The 21,633-nt window shown below is 42.4% G+C and overlaps 1 protein-coding gene across 1 annotated transcript in view; it reads right to left on the bottom strand.

The window, feature by feature from the left end:
* The window catches only part of STK39 (serine/threonine kinase 39), a 315,633-nt gene that overhangs the window by 13,602 nt on the left and 280,398 nt on the right, over window positions 1–21,633 (bottom strand). The window contains exon 17 of the mRNA XM_052663494.1: window positions 5,067–5,131. Coding sequence (XP_052519454.1) covers window positions 5,067–5,131 — 65 coding nt within the window. The remainder of the gene's footprint in view (window positions 1–5,066; window positions 5,132–21,633) is intronic.

Here is a 21,633-nt window from a genome sequence, read left to right as displayed (position 1 = left end):
AGTTCAGTCGCTCAGTCGTGTCCGACTCTTTGTGACCCCATGAACCGCAGCATGCTAGGCCTCCCTCTCCGTCACCAACTCCTAGAGTTTACCCAAACCCATGTCCATTGAGTCGGTGATGCCATCCAGCCATCTCATCCTCTGTTGTCCCCTTTTCCTCCTGCCTTCAATCTTTCCCAACATCAGGGTCTTTTCCAATGAGTCAGCTCTTTGTATCAGGTGGCCAAAGTATTGGACTTTCAGCTTCATCAGTCCTTCCAGTGAACACCCAGGACTGATCTCCTTTAGAATGGACTGGTTGGATCTCCTTGCAGTCCAAGGGATTCTCAAGAGTCTTCTCCAACACCACAGTTCAAAAGCATCAATTCTTCGGTGCTCAGCTTTTTTTATAGTCCAACTCTCACATCCATACATGACCACTGGAAAAACCAAAGCCTTGATTAGATGGACCTTTGTTGACAAAGTAATATCTCTGCTTTTTAATATGCTGTCTAGGTTGGTCATAACCTTCCTTCCAAGGATTAAGTGTCTTTTAATTTCATGGCTGTAGTCACCATCTGCAGTGATTTTGGAACCCAGAAAAATAAAGTCTGACACTGTTTCCACTGTTTCCCCATCTATTTGCCATGAAGTGATGGGCTGGATGCCATGGTCTTAGTTTTCTGAATGTTGAGCTTTAAGCCAACTTTTTCACTCTCCTCTTTCACTTTCATCAAGAGGCTCTTTAGTTCTTCTTCACTTTCTGCTGTAAGGGTGGTGGCATCTGCATATCTGAGGTTATTGATATTTCTCCCGGCAATACTGATTCCAGCTTGTGCTTCCAGTCCAGCGTTTCTCATGATGTACTCTGCATTTAAGTTAAATAAGCAGGGTGACAATATACAGCCTTGACATACTCCTTTTCCTATTTGGAACCAGTCTGTTGTTCCATGTCCAGGAGATCCAAGACAGAAGAGCCTCTAGATGTACATTAGAGACACAAATAAGATTCTACACCATTTTGTTAGGTAGGAAGTTAAGGGATGAGGGATGATGGTGACCTAGCTAAAAAGAATGCAAGCTGATTTCTAAACCCTACCCCAGAAACGCCCAGGAGAGCTCACAGATATGCTACAAAAAGAACCTCAGAGATTTTTCCAACTCCTGCAAGTATGCCCTAGGCACACAGTGGATACAAACTAACCACAGGGGCTTCTCCAACTCCAGCACATGCATACATGCACAGCTGTGTCAAGTAACGTTAGGCAGCTAGCAGTCTGTAAAGGATTCATAAATATTCTATACATACATACATTTGATTATAACAGACTGAATTATGCGAAAGACATAAGTAATAGAGCCTGTTGTGCAACTTGCAAGTGTCAATCAAAACTCTCAGTCCCCACCCATCTAGATGAATATGTGAAATCACTATTTTGCATGTGCCCAGACATGTCCCATTCCCTGATTGTCCGTGAGTGTACCTATTTGCATTTTGCACAGGACATGAACCAAGAGAAGGAGACAGGGAGTATAAAAAGGGAAGCCAAGAGGCATCATTGACACTCCAGGGCTGGCCATCTTCGGCCTATTTAATAAAAAGAGCTTGAGCTGTAACCAGTCTGTTGTTTCAAACCCTTCCTACTATGAGACAGGAGCCGAGAAATCCTGCCTGCTTGAGCTGTAACAAGACTAGAACTGAGGGAGAGAAATACACCAACCTAAAAATTTCAATATAATATAACCTTCCTGAGAGAGAATACTGGAGGAGAATCAAGACCAGGATTGGATGTCCGAAAGAGCTTGCTGGATAAGTGAAATTAAAGCAGAAAACTGGAACGTGCCTAGGTATTGGTGAGTCAGAGACCAGGCTGGGTGAAGTTGGGAGACTAGGATATTTTAGTAAGAGGGAAAAGTACATTCAAAGGGTCAGTGGAGGAAAACAGGAACAGGACTAGAGAAAAAAATGAATGAATGGGGCGTGGGGTAAAGAAAGGCAGAGCAGGACCTAAAGGAGGTCTGATTGGGCTGTACTTCCTTAGACATGTTGTTTGAGTTTCAGAAGAGGACAGTGGAGAGTCAGTCAAGTATCTGGGGGCATTTTGGAATTAAGGATTCATGGCAGATAGATGGGGAAACAGTGGAAACAGTGGCTGACTTTATCTTTCTGGGCTCCAAAATCACTGCAGATGGTGATTGCAGCCATGAAATTAAAAGACGCTTGCTCCTTGGAAGGAAAGTTATGACACAACCTAGACAGCATATTAAAAAGCAGAGACATTACTTTGCCAACAAAGGTCCACTTAGTCAAGGCTATGGTTTTTCCAGTGGTCATGTATGGATGTGAGAGTTGGACTATAAAGAAAGCCGAGTGCCGAAGAATGGATGCTTTTGAACTGTGGTGTTGGAGAAGACTCTTGAGAGTCCCTTGGACTGCAAGGAGATCCAACCAGTCCATCCTAAAGGAGATCAGTCCTGGGTATGCATTGGAAGGACTGATGTTGAAGCTGAAACTCCAATATTTTGGCCACCTGATGTGAAGAGCTGACTCATTGGAAAAGACCCTGATCTTGGGAAAGATTGAGGACAGTAGGAGAAGGGGACGACAGAGGATGAGATGGTTGGATGGCATCACCAACTCAATGGACATGAGTTTGAGTAAACTCCGGGAGTTGGTGATGGACAGGGAGGGCTGGCGTGCTGCGGTTTATGGGGTCGCAAAGAGTCGGACATGACTGAGTGACTGAACTGAACTGGAATTAAGGAAGAATTACTCAGGTTAGAGCCTCATTGTGGTAACAGAGCTGGAGGCTGGCAAGTTATAGGCAGGAAGTGCAGTTCCCGAAGAGGATCCCACTAGGGGCGCTGAGGATGGGTAGGAAGACAGACTCAAGAGAGGGAATCCAGGGAACTAACAAACTGGTGAGAGAAGATGAGGGAGAGTTCCACATTATTCTTATGGTTTATCTAGGGACAGTACAGAGGGTGTTTTTACAAAACCTTTAGTACTATGAACAGACTTCCCTCGTGGCTCAGACGGTAAACCGTGTGTCTACAATGCAGGAGACCCGGGTTCGAGCCCTGGGTTGGGAAGATCCCCTGGAGAAGGAAATGGCAATCCACTCCAGTACTATTGCCTGGAAAATCCCATGGACAGAGGAGGCTGGTAGGCTACAGTCTATGGGGTCACAAAGAGTCGGACACGACTGAGCGGCTTCACTTTCACTTTCAGTACTATGAAAGGGCTGGGGTAGACACTCCTATTTTATAGGTAAGTGAATTTAGAGACAATGGGAATAAGCCAGCATTAAAGTTTTAATCTCTTCTCCCTAGGTTTACATGTTCAAAGTTTGGAAAACGTCCTGGAGGTATTATATGCTGTAACTTCTTTTTTTTGCAGAATAAAAATGAATAAAGAAACGTTAGTTCTGACTTGAAATGAAGACACAGGGTGCCATTTTTCTTGTCGATATATCCTCATAGAAATGAAATATGTTTACAAGATGCAAGTGAATTAGAAACATAACAGAAGTGAAAAGAAGAGTCCTAAGCTAGAAGATAAATTTTCCAATTTGTTAATTTCTCACTCTTTGTCTGACTAAAATGTTCTTTGATTATCAAAAGAAAATAAATTTCTTCAGCTGAATTCTTTCTGTGAAAATCTTTGTGTTTTTCTTTTATCACTCAGCCTGGCCATCTGAAATTAGATGAGGAGCAAGGTCCAGAAAGTTAATTAGCACTAGGCTAACATTTACTGTAACGAATCATTTAGCATTTTTGGGCCATGCACATTTTCCATTAAATTTTCACAAGAAATAAAAAAGGCCATTAATATGTTGTGCACAGCAAAGTGTTGGTCATCTAGATCTTAAATTGCTTAGCACTCTGGCTGGCCCTTGCTAAGATTAATTTATAATTTAAAAAATTAGTCATTTACTATACCGTCTGCAAAAACTTTCCAGAAAAGCATCACTTTTGACTAGCTGGACTTCCCTCCATTTCTAGCCAGGATAACAGGCTCTTAGTTTCACAAGGACCCCAGAATGCTCCCTATCTGTATCTCTGTGGCCACCCTAGTTTATAAACTTAAAATCTACTAGTGCAGAAAAACTGCTGGGATATTTCCTCTCTATGAGAATCTGTTATTGTGATTTGAAATGTGGAGTTAAAACGTCATGTCTTTGGTTCACTAGCTTTCAGAGCACAGTTCTACAATCGCTTCCAGTTACTTAAACCATTTCTACAACAATCGGCCTCAATTTTTAAAAGTTAGGACCACTTGGCTTTGTTAAAGAGTGTTGCTTCGAACTCAGATTAATTTGTCTTTCTGGTCAAGTTGCCGTACAAACTGGAAGCAAAAGGGTACAGACTTCAAGACTTCTCAAATGGCTACTCTTAAAGATGTGACGGTAAAAGAACAAACCACAATTATGGAAGAGGAAATTTCCAGTCATGATTAGAAAAGTATTCCCAAGTCATAAAAAAGAACAAAATAATGCCAATTTGCAGCAATGTGGATGGATGCAGAGATTGTCATAATGAGTTACAGTAAGTCAGAGAAAGACAAATATCATATGATACCATGTATATGTGGAATCTAAAAAAATGGTACAAATGAATTTATTTACAAAACAAATGGAGTAATAGATGTAGAAAAGAAGCTTACGGTTATCAGCGGGGAAAGGGAAGGTGACGGATAAATTGGGAAATTGAAACTGCCATATACACACTACATAAAGTATATAACTAGTAAGGACCTACTGTATAGCATAGGGAACTCTACTCAATACTCTGTACAGACATATACAGGAAAAGAATCTGAAAAAAAGAAGCAGATATATGTATAACTGATTCACTTTGCTGTACACCTGAAACTAACACACCCTTCTGGATCAATTATACTCTAATTAAAAAAAAAAAAATTCTCATGTTGACCAGCCAAATAACGAATGCAGAAATGGATTCCCACTTCCCTACCTCCACAAACCAACAACAGAATTATGCAACAGGTTCTTAAATGATATTACTATTACTTGTTGGCACAGCATGGCGAAATCTTTACCTTCATTCCGTAACTTTCCACTTACCAACTTAAATGTCAATGTTTTTAAAGCTTTGGGATCATCTACAATCTTCTGTAAATTAGCAGCCACTGTAAAATATAAACACAGAGAAAAAGTGTCCACATTATTTCCAATAACAGTGGATTTTCACATCAGTGCTTCAGAAAATTTGACTAATGATGCAATAACCTGCAAAATAATTTCCTCCACAGACATTCAAAGTCCATATAAATGACCAAATTACTCTCATAAAGACATTTTCTACCACAACCTACATCTTCAGTGCATCAATTAATCAGTGTACACTGGTCCCACATTTTCTACAATAAAAGAGAAATTATTTACTAGCGGAAAGTAGAAAATGATAGTAGCCCCCAGTGTTTCCACTACCTGGATTTTCTCAACACTCATTAATAAGAGATGTATTAGCCAGGACAGGGTAGTTCAAAACAAAGAGGAAACTGGTTTCTCTGGAAATAATAGGTCAGCATTTTGAACTCCTGTCCCTATAAATTCACTCAGTTCTCTGCACCCATTTTTATCAAAGTAATAAAATACAGTGGATAACCTCCACAGCTCAGGCATGTGTCTTAGTGCTTTCAGAGCAGTGATCTGTCAAAGCAGTGAATACCACCTGAGCAACACCTGAGTTGGCTGAACAGGGTCAAGCACTAGAGGTTGTCCATTTGGAGCTCAGTAGTGCAGATACATTTTTCGTAATAGCCAGATTCATCAGAGATCTGCCCTGCTCTCTGCGGTGCCATGATGCTTCATAGAGAAGTCAGCCTTCCCTGCATAGCATCCTGTTTATGAACAGGATTCTCACGAGATGATGCTGATAAAAATTTAGCACCTTGCTCCTTCTACCTCCAAACCCAAAGTATAAAGCATTGAATGTCAAGTACATGCTGTTGGTCCAAGAAAGAGAAGTTGGTATTGAAGCAATTAAGAGAAAGTCCTGTCCATCATTTTTATTTTCCAAGAGGAAAATCCCCTGCCGCTTCAATAATCAGCCATCTAAAAAGTTATCTGAATACTTGAAGAAAAAATTTAAGAGAAAAATAGTAAACATACAAACATTTTGAGAAAAATGTTTCAAGTATAAAGTTTCTAAGTAGAAAATAATCTGTGCAAATTTTATTTTTCTCTAAGGTAGGCTGAAAACAACCTAGATACATGGATTTTTGACAGAATAGTTTCATTTAATCCATCTGCTGCAGAGGAAAAGAAATGAAAATTAAATCTTCACTACGGCCTGTTTCTCTTCATAAACCGTAATTGCAAACACCATTTTATCTTCATCTTGACCTCTTAATACTCCCAATCTGAGTAACTGACAAAGTTTCATTTGTGCTAACACCCCTCGCCCCCATTCATCTTTTTCTCGGCTGTATTTTTGCCCACACAAGCAAATGTACACACACATCACATAGAGATCCTGAGCCACCAACCTCCATCTTCTTTTGGCTTCCTCCACAGTTTCCCAAACTTATCTCAGATACAAAAATCATCTGCTAATCAACGAGAAATACCGGCTCATGGAGTGCAAAGCCCTGCTGTAAAATTCTGCGCACTAAAGCCAGTATGATGTCGGGGCGTTCTGACTATAGGCCGATTGCAGCAACTGAACAGAGTCACCCTCTTCTTAAAGCATAAAAGTGTTCTAATAGTTCTTTGGATCTGAGCTGATTTCATGAGTGGCCATAAAGTCCCCACATGAATTTCAGCCCTTTCATTTGAGTCTCTCCACTAATGCAGATGATTTACTGCCTTGTTCTGGGTCATCTATTTCCAGTCTGCGCTCTAACGTTCCGCCAAAAGCAGAGCTGCGTCCTACACTAATTCACAACCCTCTCTCTGGTGGACACACATCTGCGCTAGGGCTAGTTTCCAAGGAACGTGGCTAGAAGCAGGCTACAGCCTGGAGGGCAACACTGAGCTGCTGGCATCTTAAACAATCATCCCAGAAACCACATCCCCAGTTGTGAACCCTGCACCTCGAAGGACATTAGAAATTCAAATTCTGTCTTCTGCTCAAAGCAAAAATAGCAAAACTGGCCACTTACCTGATTACTTATCCCAGCTGCTAGGCTTATTTTCAATTTAGTTGATTCTAATTTGTTGTAAAGTGCTACAAAATAACTTCATTTAACTGACATCACATAAAATTCAGGGTGATGTTAATTCCTCTTCTAGCAGCAATGCTCATTAAAAAGATGGGTGTCACTGTTTCTCCCTTCTCCTGACTGCACCTGGAGTTCTAAAATAAAAAAACGCTCCTTACCTGGAACGTGAGCTGAGAAGGAAGGGCTGGTTGTTACTTTAGACTTCCTCAAGTATGTGCTGATAACTTCATGTTTTAAGATACTCTAGTTTCCAAAAAAAAAGGCGGGGGGGCCTTCTAAACTCAGTGATCATTAACTCATTTCGGATCCCTCTCAGCTTTCCCAAGTAAGACTCACTCACCTAGTTTCTGAGGCAGACTCTGTGTTACTTCTTGAACTTGCCCCTCCCCTCCTCCCCAGCCCACTCTGCCTTTGGTCTTGGTGCTCTCTCTGTGTCTTGACCACACAGGACACAGGTGATACTCACTGAGGCCTTCTTGCCTACACTGGGGTACATGACACCTTTGTGTGAACAGTCTATTTTTTTTTCTATTCTTGTGTCCCTGCATCACACTTCAGGCTTGAATCTCTATCAGGGCTAGAAGTTTCTGTCTGCTCTCTTGGATAACATCTGGCCTAAGTATTGTCCTTTATAAAGCTGTAATAATAGTATTAACCACAGGGGAAAAGGATGCTAATGTTCAATACTCCCATGAATCTAACAGAGAAGGAAACAGGACTGTCCCAGGGGATAATGGAATTGATATTTCTCTGGCAAACGAAATCAGGCATTCTCCAGACACTGGCTTCTCCATAATTTCCTTGTACTACTCAAATTCTGCACACTTTGACAGCAAAGTCACAGTTAGATAATGGCTATTTACAGTTTGTGTTTGTATTCTGAGTGATCATTCAAAACATGAACTTTTCTCCCCACATGCTAGCGTGTTTCACCTTAATCTCATATCGTAGTGATGTTCTAATGGAGGTGACTTACTTGGAACTATTCTCAAACAAAAGCTTTGGGGGAAAGCACACCAAATGAACTCCAAGGCTGATGTATTCCCCGAGCAAGAAATTCTGAGACAAAAGCACAGACTTGGGTTACCTGACAAGATGATAACATCATAGAATGTTTTACTCAAAACACACCCTGTAGGTTGCATGGGTACAGAAAGGTGGCATGAGATTACAAAGAGAGAGACATGGGTGCCAAAAGAGAATTCAAGCTCGAAATAAGGAGGAGAGGAGAGGCTAGGAGGCTGGGTTTCTTAGATACTGCTGGAACACTATTGCAAAGCTATGGCTAATTAACAACTCAGTTCGGGACAAAGGAAGAGAACCACCCTATAATTTTCTCTAAATGTCTGGGCTCTTATCTTCAGGAGACGCAGCGCAGCACAGTGTGCAACAGCCTGAATTCTCCAGCCAGGGTGCCTGCGTTCACATCCCCCCTCCTTAGAGCTGCATGGCCCCATGAACTTGGGCAAGTTTTCTTAGCCTCTTTGTGCTAGAAGTTACGTGCCTGCAAGAGGTAGATGGTAATGGTGCCTACTAACAGGGTTGGTCTTAGGATTAAGTTAATAGCAAAGTGCTTAGAATGGTGCCTGATGTGTAGCAAGTGCATAATAAACATTAGCTTCTTGCCTCTACCCGGGACACCTGCAAATCTTAACTGGTTTCCTTGCCTTCATTCTAAACGTCTCAAGAGCCCTGTTTCTCCTGGAGAATTTAAGTCATAAATTGGAACATGTTGCCTCCTTAGGTAATACTTTTTAATTGTTTCCATCAACTTTGGGATAAAGCTCAAGTTTTTAATGTGGTCCATCAGACCCTCCATGGTCCAGCCTCACCTACCTCCCTAGGTACTTTTTTTTCTTTTTGCCATTTCCTACCCTGAAATTTTTCCCAGGAAAAGTTCTGTAACCCTCACTCTCCTCTACATCTCTGCCACCAAGTACTGAAACTGTGTTTTTTTCATCTGATTTCCCCACTATATACGGATACCTCAGACAAAATCAGCCTTCTACGCAAAAGGTTTAACGTTGACATGCATGCATTCATTCCTGTTGTTCAGTAAGTCGTGTCCAACTCTTTGTGACCCCATGAACTGCAGCATGCCAGCCTTCCCTGTCCTTCACTATCTCCCAGAGTTTGCTCAAACTCACATCCATTGAGTCAGCAATGCCATCCAACCATCTCATCCTCTGTCGCCCTCTTCTCCTCTTGCCTTCAATCTTTCCCAGAATCAGGGTCTTTTCCAGTGAATCAGCTCTTCACATCAGGTGGTCAAAGCATTGGAGCTTCAGCTTCAGCATCAGTCCTTCCAATGAATATTCAGGGCTGATTTCCTTTAGGACTGACTGGTTTGACTTCCTTGCTGTCCAAGGGACTCTCAAGAGTCTTCTCCAGCATCATAATTAGTAAGCTTCAATTCCTCAGCGCTCAGCCTTCTTTATGGTCCAACTCTCACATCAGTACATGACTACTGGAAACGCCATATATGTCATATATATATATGTCTCATATGTTTCATATATATATGAGACATATATCCACCTACACAGAAAGTGATGATTTTTCACGACCTCAACTGCTACACGTATAACCTCCACCATCTTCTCTAGATTTCTACAATAACCTGTTGTCTCCCTGCTCCCATCCCACTCACTCAGGTCTGACCTCCACCCAGCAATCAGATGAGCCTTCTAACATATAATTAGAGCATGCGACTTTTCTATTCAAAGTCCCCTGCCCGCTTTGCAGCTCAGAGTGAGAAAGCAGTCTCTACAAGGAGCAAGCCTCCCAGTCCACGTCTGACCTCATCCCACATCGTTCCATTTCCAGCTGCCCCTGCTCCAACCACAGCAGCCTCGGGTCTGCTTTCCAGGTGCTCAGAGCCAGCTTCCACTCAAGACCCTCTGTGCACGCGGTTCCCTGCTTCTCCATGACTCTCCCTTCCAAGCTGCTGCTCACATATCTCCGGCTACCCTATCAATACCCCTACACAGCCCACTCTCTACTTCTTTACCTAGAACTCTTTTCACAGTATTTATCATCACCAGACCTGCTATATATTTATGAATTTCTGGATACAGCTTTTCACTCACCACCCCACTCCCCACAAGGCACAGAAACAGAAACTCCAGTGACTGCAGGAACTTTACCTGTCTGTTCATTGCTACGTTCCTAGTGCCTGACACGTAGTGTCAACATAGAGGGTTCTAAGACTCTAAAAATCTTGGGTTAATACCCTCTTACAGAAGAATTATTCATATCTTAGGAGGTCTACAAATGTGTCTCCTAAGCAGTAACCTAGTTTATCTTCCCCAAGCAAATCAATTAACTCTTGGCTCATCTCAAATGAATACTCAGTATCCCTAGGCAACCATGACTTTAAAGACTGGTCATCAACAGGCACATGGAAAATGCTCAGCACGGCTAATTCCTAAAGAAATACAAATCAAAACCACAATGAAAGACCACCTCACACCAGTCAGAATGGTCATCATTAAAAAGGCTACAAAATAACAAATCCTGGGGAGGGTATGGAGAAAAGGCAATTCTCCTACACTGTTGGTGGGATGATCATCAACCACTGTTAGTGGGTGATGCCGCCACTATGGAAAACAGTATGGAGGTGCCTCAAAAAAAGTAAAACTGTATTTACTGTATGACTCAGCTATCCCAGTCCTGAGCACATATACACAGAAAAAGCTATCATTCAAAAAGATACCCCCACCCCTGTGTTCACAGCAGCACTATTCACAACAGCCAAGACATGGGGGCGACCTGAATGTCCATCAACAGAGGAAAGGATAAAGAAGATGCAGTACACAGACACGAGGGAATGCTACTCAGCCGTAAAAGAACGAAATGATGCCATGTGCAGCAACGTGGATGGACTCAGAGATGATCACACTGAGTGAAGTAAGTCAGAGAGAAAGACAAATGCCATATAATATCACTTATGTGGAAATCTAAAATACGGCACAAATGAACAGACTCACAGACACAGAGAACAGACTTGTGATCCCCAAGGGGTGGCGGGGAGAGCGGGAGAGGGATGGACTGGGAGCTGGGAGTAGCAGATGCAAGCTATTATACATACAGTGGATAAACCACAAGGCCCTACTGTACAGCACAGGGAACTATATTCACTATCCTGTGAATAAACCATGATGGAAAAGAATATAAGAATGTATGTATATGTATAACTGAATCTCTTTGCTGCACAGCAGAAATTAACAAAACATTGTAAATCAACTATACTTTAGTAAAAAAAAAATAATAAAGACTGGCCATGTTTTTTTTTAAAACTGAGATATATGTCTCTTTCAATTCTGGTTTCCTCGGTGTGTATGCCCAGTGGTGCTGGGTGGTGGATTCATGTTGATGTACGGCAAAACCAATACAATATTGTAAAGTAAAAAATAAAATCAAACTGAGATATAAATAACATATAATACCGTATTAGTTTCAGGTGTACAATATATTTTTTATGTATATATATGTTATGTATCATCCCCACATCAGGTCTAATCAACATCCATCACCGCATGCCGGGCCCAGGGTGGAGCCACAGTGAGTCCCCAAAAGCCCACTGACAACTGTTTCTCAGGCCACTGTAGCTTCGTGTATTCTGTGGACACGAGCCCCTTTGGCTTTCAAAGCTAGATGGGTTGGGGGCTCATCTCTCAAGTGCAGGTCTTGAAAGCTGGGGTGCTAGAGGTGGGCTTCAAACCCTCCTCAGGGAGAAGCTTGGAGTTGAGTTCCCTCCCAGTGTGGGACATCATGTCATCATGGGCCACAGGGCACAATTGTGTCTCAGCCCCTTCCACTCGTTTCAGTGTGGGCTTTTTCTCGTTTGCCTGATATGAAGGAGCTGCCCAGCTAACTTGGGGGTTTCTTTCAAAGGAAATTATTCCACACATAGCTACAGATTCAGTGTGTCTATGGCTGATTTCAGCATCCTCCTGTGTCAACATCTTGAACTGGAACCCAGGATTTATCTTGACCCATTTCTCTCATCTGTTACCTCTCATCTGTCTGCAAATCTATCTGCAGTTTCCGACAGTTTTGCCTTTAATATAGATTTGCAGTGATTTATCTCTTTTCATCTCTATCTCCTTCTCTCTATTTCAGCCACAAGGAAGCACCAAGATTGACTGAATTTCACTCCTTTTTTTCAGAGGAGAGTCTAGCTCACTTTCCAGGTAAACTAGCCAGACTAGCATACGTGGCCCCCAGACAAAGGGAACCCACAGTGATGGACATGGTGAGTACTGGCATGACCTCAAGGCCAGCTGCCACAGTAGGGACCAAAGGTCACAGCACTGACCTTCCCTGGTACAGCTCTCCCCTGGGAAATGAGAGCGCCCATGCCCGGAGGAACAATCCCCAGATGGGTCCACGCAGGACCACAGCAGTGAGCGCTATACGGTGCTGCCCAGGCCTTCTCTTCAGGAACGAGGCAACCGCCCTGCCATCTGCAGGGGTTTCTCGTGGCTAATGAGTCTCAGCTTCATCCCTCTTTGGGGATTCCCTTCACCAAAGTGTGCTGTCTCTCCCCAAAGGCAGCCTGTGTCAATGGACTGGTCATGAGCGCAGAAAGGCCCCAGTGCCTCAAGGCAGGACCATTCCAAGGGTCAGCTCTGATCCAAAGCTCCCTGTGGGATTAGCGAAGGCTTTGGCTGTGGTTGAATCCTAGTTTTAATTCTTCCATCTGCAAAATTCTACTTCCTTTAGTCCCTCACAGATGTCAACCATGAAAGCACTCCTCAAAAAATCACCTGCATGCAAACGTATGCCTCCGAGTCATCTCCCTGGGAAAACTTAGGACTCCATCCATGGACAGACATTATACAATCATCTCAGAAGGTGTTCTCATTATTAAAATTTTAGGACAGTACAAATGATAGATAAAATGTTCAGGGAAAAGGGGGGAAATCAGTGTATCATATGACATTTTTCTTTGCATTTTGCTCAAAATTGGGATCCTGGATGATGGGGAAAGGCAGTAGTTTAAAAGAGATTTTAGGAATGTTACAGGTACTATAAGCAAGCAACCTTTGACATCACAATTTTAAATAGAGTCGAGTATTATTATTTACATGTAGCAGGAAGGGATTATGGGGAAATAATAGAAACAGAAATCTACTTGCCATTCTCATTAAGGTTTGGGCAGATTCCAGTTAATTACTATTATCCTGGTGTAATGGAAAAGTCTGAAACAGTATGGAATAGCTAAAGTGGCTGTATTGAATGTGTCCTCTAAAATATAATAATAAAACTGATATTTTTATCCTGAACTTCCTTTACTGTGCTTAAGGTACAGTTTTATGAACTGGACCACAGCATGGTAATCAAAGTGTCCAATAATCATTATGTTATTATCGTTCACTTTGAAAGCAATGAAATGGTATAATCAATGCAACTGCAGCCTCACTTAGCTGGTAGAGGTGATGCACCATTCTGTTTATAGTTTACTGTGAACAATGGCTAAACTTTAAAGTTGTGCTTGCCAAGAATACCCAACGTTCATCTGAGATAAAGATAAGAATGTATTTATTTGTTTTGGAAGAGAAAAGAGGATTACTGCTTAGGAGACACAGTTGTTGAAAGGATGTTAGTTCTTTAAAAAAAAAAAATAGGAAGAATTCTATTAGCCTGGGATTTTTAGTATTGGAACCCTCTAAATTGTAGGCAAAATTTTGTCCTCACATTACTGGGGAAAGGGAGTGTAGCTTTTACCAGATTCTTATGGGGTCATGTCCTTAATAACCTCAATAATCCTTGTTCCAAATATTTATTACCATCTTCTCTTACACTAATGCAAGCAACTCGGAGGTGGGCCTTTTGTTTCTTTTTATAACAGCCTTACTTTAGTATAAGTGACATACAATAAACTGTACCTATTTACAGAGTACAATGTGGTGAATTTTGACAGGTGTTATAAGCTAATAAAACCATCAACACAAGCAGGATAATCAACATATTCATCACATCCCAAAATTTCCTCAGACCCTTTATAATCAACCCCATCATCCCTCACTTTTATTCTCTCCAGGAAACCACGATTCCATTTTCTGTCACTGTAAACTAGCTTGCATTTTCTGAAATTTCATTAAAGTGGAGTCATAAGGTATGTACTCATTTTGCCTGGCTTTTCTCACACATCATAATCGTTCTGAAATCTATCCATGTTGCAAGTGTATCAGAAATTCTTTTTTTGCTAAGAAGTGTTCCACTCATACAGTCTATGACAGTTTGTTTTTGTATTCACCTCTTGATGGACATTAGGACTGTTTCCAGGGTTTGCTATTAAAAATAAAGCTGTCATCAACATTCGTACACACGTCTTTGTATAGACATATGTTTCCCTTTCACTTGGGTAGATACCTAGGAGTGGAATGGGTAGATCATATGGTGAAAGTGAAAGTCGCTCAGTCGTGTCTGACTCTTTGCGAACCCATGGACTGTATATATAGTCCCTGGGATTCTCCAGGCCAGAATACTAGAGTTGGCAGCCTTTCCCTTCTCCAGGGGATCTTCCCAACCAAGAGATCAAACCCAGGTCTCCCACACTGCAGGCAGATTCTTTAGCAGCTGAGCCACAAGGGAAGCTCAGATCAGATGGTAGACATATGTTTACCTTTTAAAGAAATTGCCAAAATGTTTCTGAGGGTGACTGTGCCATTTTTATAATGCCACCAGCAGTGTACGAGAGAGATCCAGTTTCTTACATACTTTTCAGCACTTAGTGTGATTAGTCATTTTAATTTTAGCCATTCTAATTAATTCGTAGTGAAGTTTCACCGTAGTTTTAAATTGCATTACCTTAATAGCACATCCTTCCATGTTCATATTTGGTAGTCTTTTTATAGCCACTTTCTGACAAAGTATTAAGAGGTTCCATAAAAACAAGTGTGGCTTTTCTGGGTTAAGTTGAAGGTTTTTTTCTACAAAGAACCAAAAGTTTTTGTTGAGGTACCCTAGGCATTTCTTCATCTAAGAAGAAAAATGTTCCGAGAATGTGTATCAGATCTTCTAGACCATGTAGCCAATGAATAACACATTTATACAGGTATCAGACAGAGCTCCAGCAGCACCTGCCTACATCCTGGAAAGTCTCCCAGAGCTTCCTGTGCTGCTCAGATACCTCAGTTCTCTTCCCCTGGGGGTTTGTTAATGTGCAAGTCTCAAGTCTGAGTTGAATTAAAGAAAAGAAGGAAATGATCATATCACAGAAGGGAGAAGAGATAAGACATAGGAAATTCATCCAACTTTGATTTCTGGAGGCACCAAGAAAAGCTTTTCCATGTCCACAGCAAAAAGGTTTTATTTAATTATGCTAGATATCTAGATTCCAAGAGAAGAGTCTTACACCCAGAGGCACATTCCCGAAATATTAACACGACTATCTGTATCAAAAGCATGAAGCCAAGAAAATACTCTGGGAATCTGAGGACAAGCTCACAACCACTGCTGAGGGAAGACTTAAACCCGCATTAACTAAGTACAACCAAGACAAAAAGCTGACTGCTCTCCAGTGTACTGTATGTATAAGACTAAAAACGACCTGTCTCCCCCTTGGTGCCTATAATCCCTTGATTAAAAACAAAAACACTCACACAAATAAGTCTGTACAACCTAAGTCTGTATAAGTCTTTAAGCCATCTCTACAATCTTGTAAAATCTTGTAACTTTTAGGAAAATTTTGATCAGTCAGAGGAAAGATGCCAAAGGGAAATAAAACAATGAACTTCACAGGATGGATTTTTTTTTTTCTTATTGTCACTCTCGTTTTACCTTAATCTGTTTTATAAAGAGGTTCTGCAATCAGTTCAGTTCAGTCGCTCAGTCGTGTCCGACTCTTTGCGACCCCATGAATTGCAGCACGCCAGGCCTCCCTGTCCATCCCCAACTCCCAGAGTTCACTCAAACTCACATCCATCGAGTCGGTGATGCCATCCAGCCATCTCATCCTCTGTCGTCCCCTTTTCCTCCTGCCCCCAATCCCTCCCAGCATCAGAGTCTTTTCCAATGAGTCAATTCTTTGCATGAGGTGGCCAAAGTACTGGAGTTTCAGCTTTAGCCATGTATTAATAAAACGCACACAGGCTTAAGGATTAACCCAGTGGTTTCTGGGGTGGGAAAAACTTTGGAAAAGTTAAAATTAATGAGACAGTAAACACCCTGATACAAGGAATATTGCTTAAATTACAGGCCAACGCAGCCAAGTGAGGCCAAGTCACCTGGCCTGAGCACAAAGAGAGGAGAAATCGGAAGGTCTGAGCCTGGCACGTGGTGGCAGCTGCCAGATACAAGCAGTTCTCACGCTGGGGGCCCACCCACGCAGTGGAGGAGAGAGCTGGCCTTTTGTTTACATCTCCTGGCACTGCCCCAGAGAAGGATACTTCTTTCATCTTTACCACTTGAAGTCTCTTTTTTCTTTCTCAAGCTATACTCCAAAGCCTTTAAAGTAAGAGTTTAGTAGCCAGTGAATGGTACGGAGCAAGGCTGAACCATTATCTTCTTTAATAATAAGAAATGAAAACAAGGGCTGCCTGAGACTTCACTCTAGGTTAGTTCATGGCCTAAAAAACAAAGGACATGGTCACCCTACTTACAAGGGGCCAGGCTGAGGTTCCTTGAAGGCAGACACTGCCAGTCACCTCGAGATCTCCCGTTAGTATCCAGCACTAGGCCTAGCCCCCAGCAGACACTGGACAAGTTAACAGAGAAAAGACCAGCAAGTACTTGGCCGCCAAGATTAGAAAGCATTATTTTCAGGAGCGGACATCTCCTCACCTCAGAGGTGAAGAAGATAAGCAGAGCTGATTAGGGTGAAGTTACCAAAGCCTGTTGTATGAGAACTCCACCCTCCACTGAACACGACCATCTCACCCTGCAGAAGTCACCTCTCTGACAACCTTCCTTCTCCCCGAGTGGCAAAGGCCAAGGAGGTGCTCAGACTCCTTGTCTGTTTAGCTCACTGCTGTACACCCAATACCCAGCACAGGGTCTGCCTCAAAGGAGGTGTACATAACTCAAGATGGAATGAATGAAAAGAAACTAGTGGTCTATCATTTTCAAAGGTAACATGTTAACTCTTCTAGGCATCTGCAATTAAATCTGAACCTTACTCTCTCCTTAGCAGAGGATCTGTTTCACAGTAAGGAAAGGCTAAGCAATTAGAAACTAGTGGAGATGGAATTATTCTCCTTTATGGTGGAAGGAAGGGGTGAAGCCTCTCTGTCCCTAAAATTTGACTAAACTTCTAAGAAGTTCAGGCATTCAGGTGTATACCTTCTGATTAAAGCACATTTAACTTGAGACATCCTCACTCCTGCTTCCTGTGTTAGGTCTTCCGGAGGCTGGAGGTTGGGTATGAACTCACACTTACCCCATCTTTTAATTATCCAAGATGGTCTAAATAATGCCCTATGTCTCCTCTCCCTCGAGTATACCGTAGGACTCAGACTATGTTCTCCTACATTCCTGTGCCTGCTCCCATCCCAACTTGAAAACTCAGAGCCTTCTGGACTCTTAATTTCTGCTGTTTCCAACCCTCCAGAGTCTCAAGGCAGGGAGAGGTGGGCAGAAGTACTAACTCAAAGATCCTTCAGGCATCTATTTCATCATGAGGACATATTAAGAGCTGATGAGATCACTGAGAGCTCAGCTCCTCTGAGTTATAGGGCAAAGGCTGAGGATAGAAAGCACAGAGTGATAGAAGTTGGGTTCAAGAGTATTCAAGCTATTGCTTGTTAAAACCCATTACTTTTTAAAAGCAGGTGAGCATTCTCGTACGTATACTGTAAGCATCCAGATATTAAACTAATTATTAAACTAATCTTACAAGAGTGTGTACCCTAAGCTGGTGTTCCTGCTAGATTTAGGGGATATGCAAATGCAAGTAATGCAAACCTTGCCTTGCTTACTGTGTGGGTGGATTCATAGAGGAATAATCACATGAGCGCTACTGGTGAGGTAGGAATATGGAGCGAGGACAGCACAGAGGCAAATAGCAGACAGAGAACCCGCCTGCAGTGCAGGAGGCCTGGGTTCCATCCCAGGGCCGGGAGGATCCCCTGCAGGAGGGCATGGCAAGCCTCTCCAGTATTCCTGCCTAGAGAATCCCCATGGACAGGGAGACTGGCGGGCTACAGCCACGGGGTCGCAAAGAGTCTGCACGACTAAGTGACTAAGCACAGCAGAGCAGCCTTCAGAGACAAAGCAGAGCAGGCCTCTGACCTTGCTTCTAGCCTGCTTGGCCACCACCCTGACTGTGAGCTTCTGCCTGCTGACTTCCAGCAGGAGGACTTCCAGCACCACAGGTAAGAAAGGAGGAATCTTGAGACTGTTGAGCCCCTGGAGGGGATCTGGCCGACCAAGCTCCAGGTTTAACAATATTCCAAGTTTTACAAGGCAAAACAAACAGCATTAACATGAAACCAGAGCCGCAATTTGCTCACAGATTTATGATGATAACAGTTTTCAACCTGGGATTATAAGCCAGGACTGAACTGCAATCTTTGAGGTCTCACCCACGGAGCGGATGCGCTGCCTGGGACCTGCTGCCAACTGGGACTCCAGATGTGCTGTGACACCGGGACCTCCCAGCACTGTTTGAATCTGGATGGTGGTTGAAACCTAATTCAGTGATGTATCCTCTGCTGTCTATTTCTCTTTTAATGTTAATGCTAGTATATTAAAAGTAAGCTAGATAATTCTCTCATAAATATTGGTATTATTTATTTGTATATAATGAGCGGCTTATTTTGTTAACAAATCCTTTGAACCTGAGACAAATGTGAAAACTTTCGGCAAAACAGGGATGAAGGGAGACACAGGTGAGGAGCCAGCTGAGGCCAGGCTTCCACCAGGGAGTGCGGACTTTCTGCTATAGGAACAGGGCTTTAAACATGACACCAGGTAATAATGATGTTAACTGTACGTATTGAGGAATGTTATTATTTATGCAAGCTTGGAGAAATAAAATTTGGGTTTGGCTTTGTAAAAGTAAAAATACCTTAACAGTCAAGTGACATGCTGACTAGAACTAAAAATACCATTATATATGTCAACTGACTGTGTGTGTTAGTTGCTCAATTGTGTCCGGCTCTTCGTGACCCCATGGACTGTAACTCGTCAGGCTGCCCTGTCCATGGGATTTCCCAGGCATGGGAATGGGTTGCCTGGAATGGGTTGCCATTTCCTCCTACAGGGGATCTTTCCCACCAGGGGATCAAACCACCTCTCCTGCATTGGCAGGTGGATTCTTTACTGCTGAGCCACCTGGGGAAGCCCTGACAACTTATTAATACATTTTTAAATGAAAAGCTTCATACATGTAGAGCCAGTATTCATATTTACTGCTCATGTAAAGTGATGTCCTCACATAGACTGGGAAAGAAGTTAATAAATAAAAAATATTGTCTGGGTTAAGATAAATTAAAGTGAGCTTTAAAATACCCGACTTTGATGCTCTCCTGCAGGCAGCTCTGCCTCATATATTCTAAGATGCCTGGGTGCATGGGATGTGGGTTTTAATGCAACTAACCTTACATAGAGGAGCTTTATCCTCCCAATGATTCATTAATTGAGAAATCACTGTATCTTGCTATGTTAATTGCCCTAATTGAACAGATAAGAAACCTCCTAAGAGGGACTTCATTTTTCTTTCCTGTTATGTTTTCTTCAGTTTAGTCGCTCAGTCGTGTCCGACTCTGCGACCCCATGAATTACAGCACACCAGGCCTCCCTGTCCATCACCATCTCCCGGAGTTCACTCAGACTCACATCCATCGAGTCAGGGATGCCATCCAGCCATCTCATCCTCTGTCATCCCCTTCTCCTCCTGCCCCCAATCCCTCCCAGCATCAGAGTCCTTTCTAATGAGTCAACTCTTCGCATGAGGTGGCCAAAGTACTGGAGTTTCAGCTTCAGCATCATTCCCTCCAAAGAAATCCCAGGGCTGATCTCCTTCAGAACGGATTGGTTGGATCTCCTTGCAGTCCAAGGGACTCTCAAGAGTCTTCTCCAACACCATAGTTCAAAAGCATCAATTCTTCAGTGCTCAGCTTTCTTCACAGTCCAAATTTCACATCCATACATGATCACTGGAAAAACCATAGCCTTGACTAGATGGACCTTTGTTGGCAAAGTAATGTCTCTGCTTTTGAATATGCTATCTAGGTTGGTCATAACTTTTCTTTCAAGGAGTAAGCGTCTTTTAATTTCATGGATGCAATCACCATCTGCAGTGATTTTGGAGCCCCCCAAAATAAAGTCTGACACTGTTTCCACTGTTTCCCCATCTATTTCCCATGAAGTGATGGGACCCGATGCCATGATCTTCGTTTTCTGAATGTTGAGCTTTAAGCCAACTTTTTCACTCTCCTCTTTCACTTTCATCAAGAGGCTTTTTAGTTCCTCTTCACTTTCTTCCCTGGTGGCTCAGAGGTTAAAGCATCTGCCTGCAATGCGGGAGACCCAGGTTCGATCCCTGGGTCAGGAAGATCCTCTGCAGAAGGAAATGGCAACCCACTCCAGTATTCTTGCCTAGGAAATCCCATGGGCGCAGGAGTCTGGTGGCCTATAGTCCACGGGGTCGCAAAGAGTCGGACACGACTGAGCGACCTCGCTTCACTTCACTTCACTTTCTGCCATAAGGGTGGTGTCATCTGCACCACAGATGCAGTAGTAAGAGCTATTATTACAAACAAATTAAAAAAAAAAAAAACAGTGGGGGAAAGAAATCAGTGGAAGAACTTCAGAACTGATCATTTTTGTTTGTACATTTGTGTATTTTACCAAAACACTGTATGAATAAAAGTATCAGTGGAAAAGCAGCTTACATTGTGTCCTGATATGAGGAGGTTAACCTGTGATAACCCCTGATAACATCCAGGGGTTATCTACTCCAGCCTTTCTTCTTCAGGCAGGATTGTTGTACATCATTCAAGACCAGGAGGAAGTTGTTTATCCTATATCTGAGATTGTCTACAGAAGGACATTCTGATAGTCCTTTATTACCCATTTTCATAGCATACCAGTTACAATATTATTACATGGTAGCTCATCTTAATGAAACCAGTAGCCTTACTGAACTTTTGGTGGGTAAAGGGCATTAATTTAGAGGGAACAGTGTCTCTCTAAATAGTAAAACATAGCCTCAAGGACTCCAAAGTGTATTACTATTATCAATAAAAAGTATTAACTTGCATGCTGTGGGGTATCAAGACATTTGTTCAGTGCCTGCTATAAGCTATAAGAAGGTACTTTAGAAAAGGAAACAGCATAAAAACTCAACAGCTTCAAAACAACCTTACATTTAAAATTCTTAGCAGCCTAAGACCCATTGTTACAACAGGCCTGAACTTCTAACATACTCATTAAATAGAATGCAGTATTGGGGGAAAGAAAGATAATACAGAGTATGCCAGACATTTAGGTCACAGAGTCTGTAGCCACAGCTT

This window comes from Budorcas taxicolor, chromosome 2 (genome assembly GCF_023091745.1).
Source record: "Budorcas taxicolor isolate Tak-1 chromosome 2, Takin1.1, whole genome shotgun sequence".
Lineage (NCBI taxonomy): Eukaryota > Metazoa > Chordata > Mammalia > Artiodactyla > Bovidae > Budorcas > Budorcas taxicolor.
This window is presented reverse-complemented; position numbering and strand designations above follow the sequence as displayed.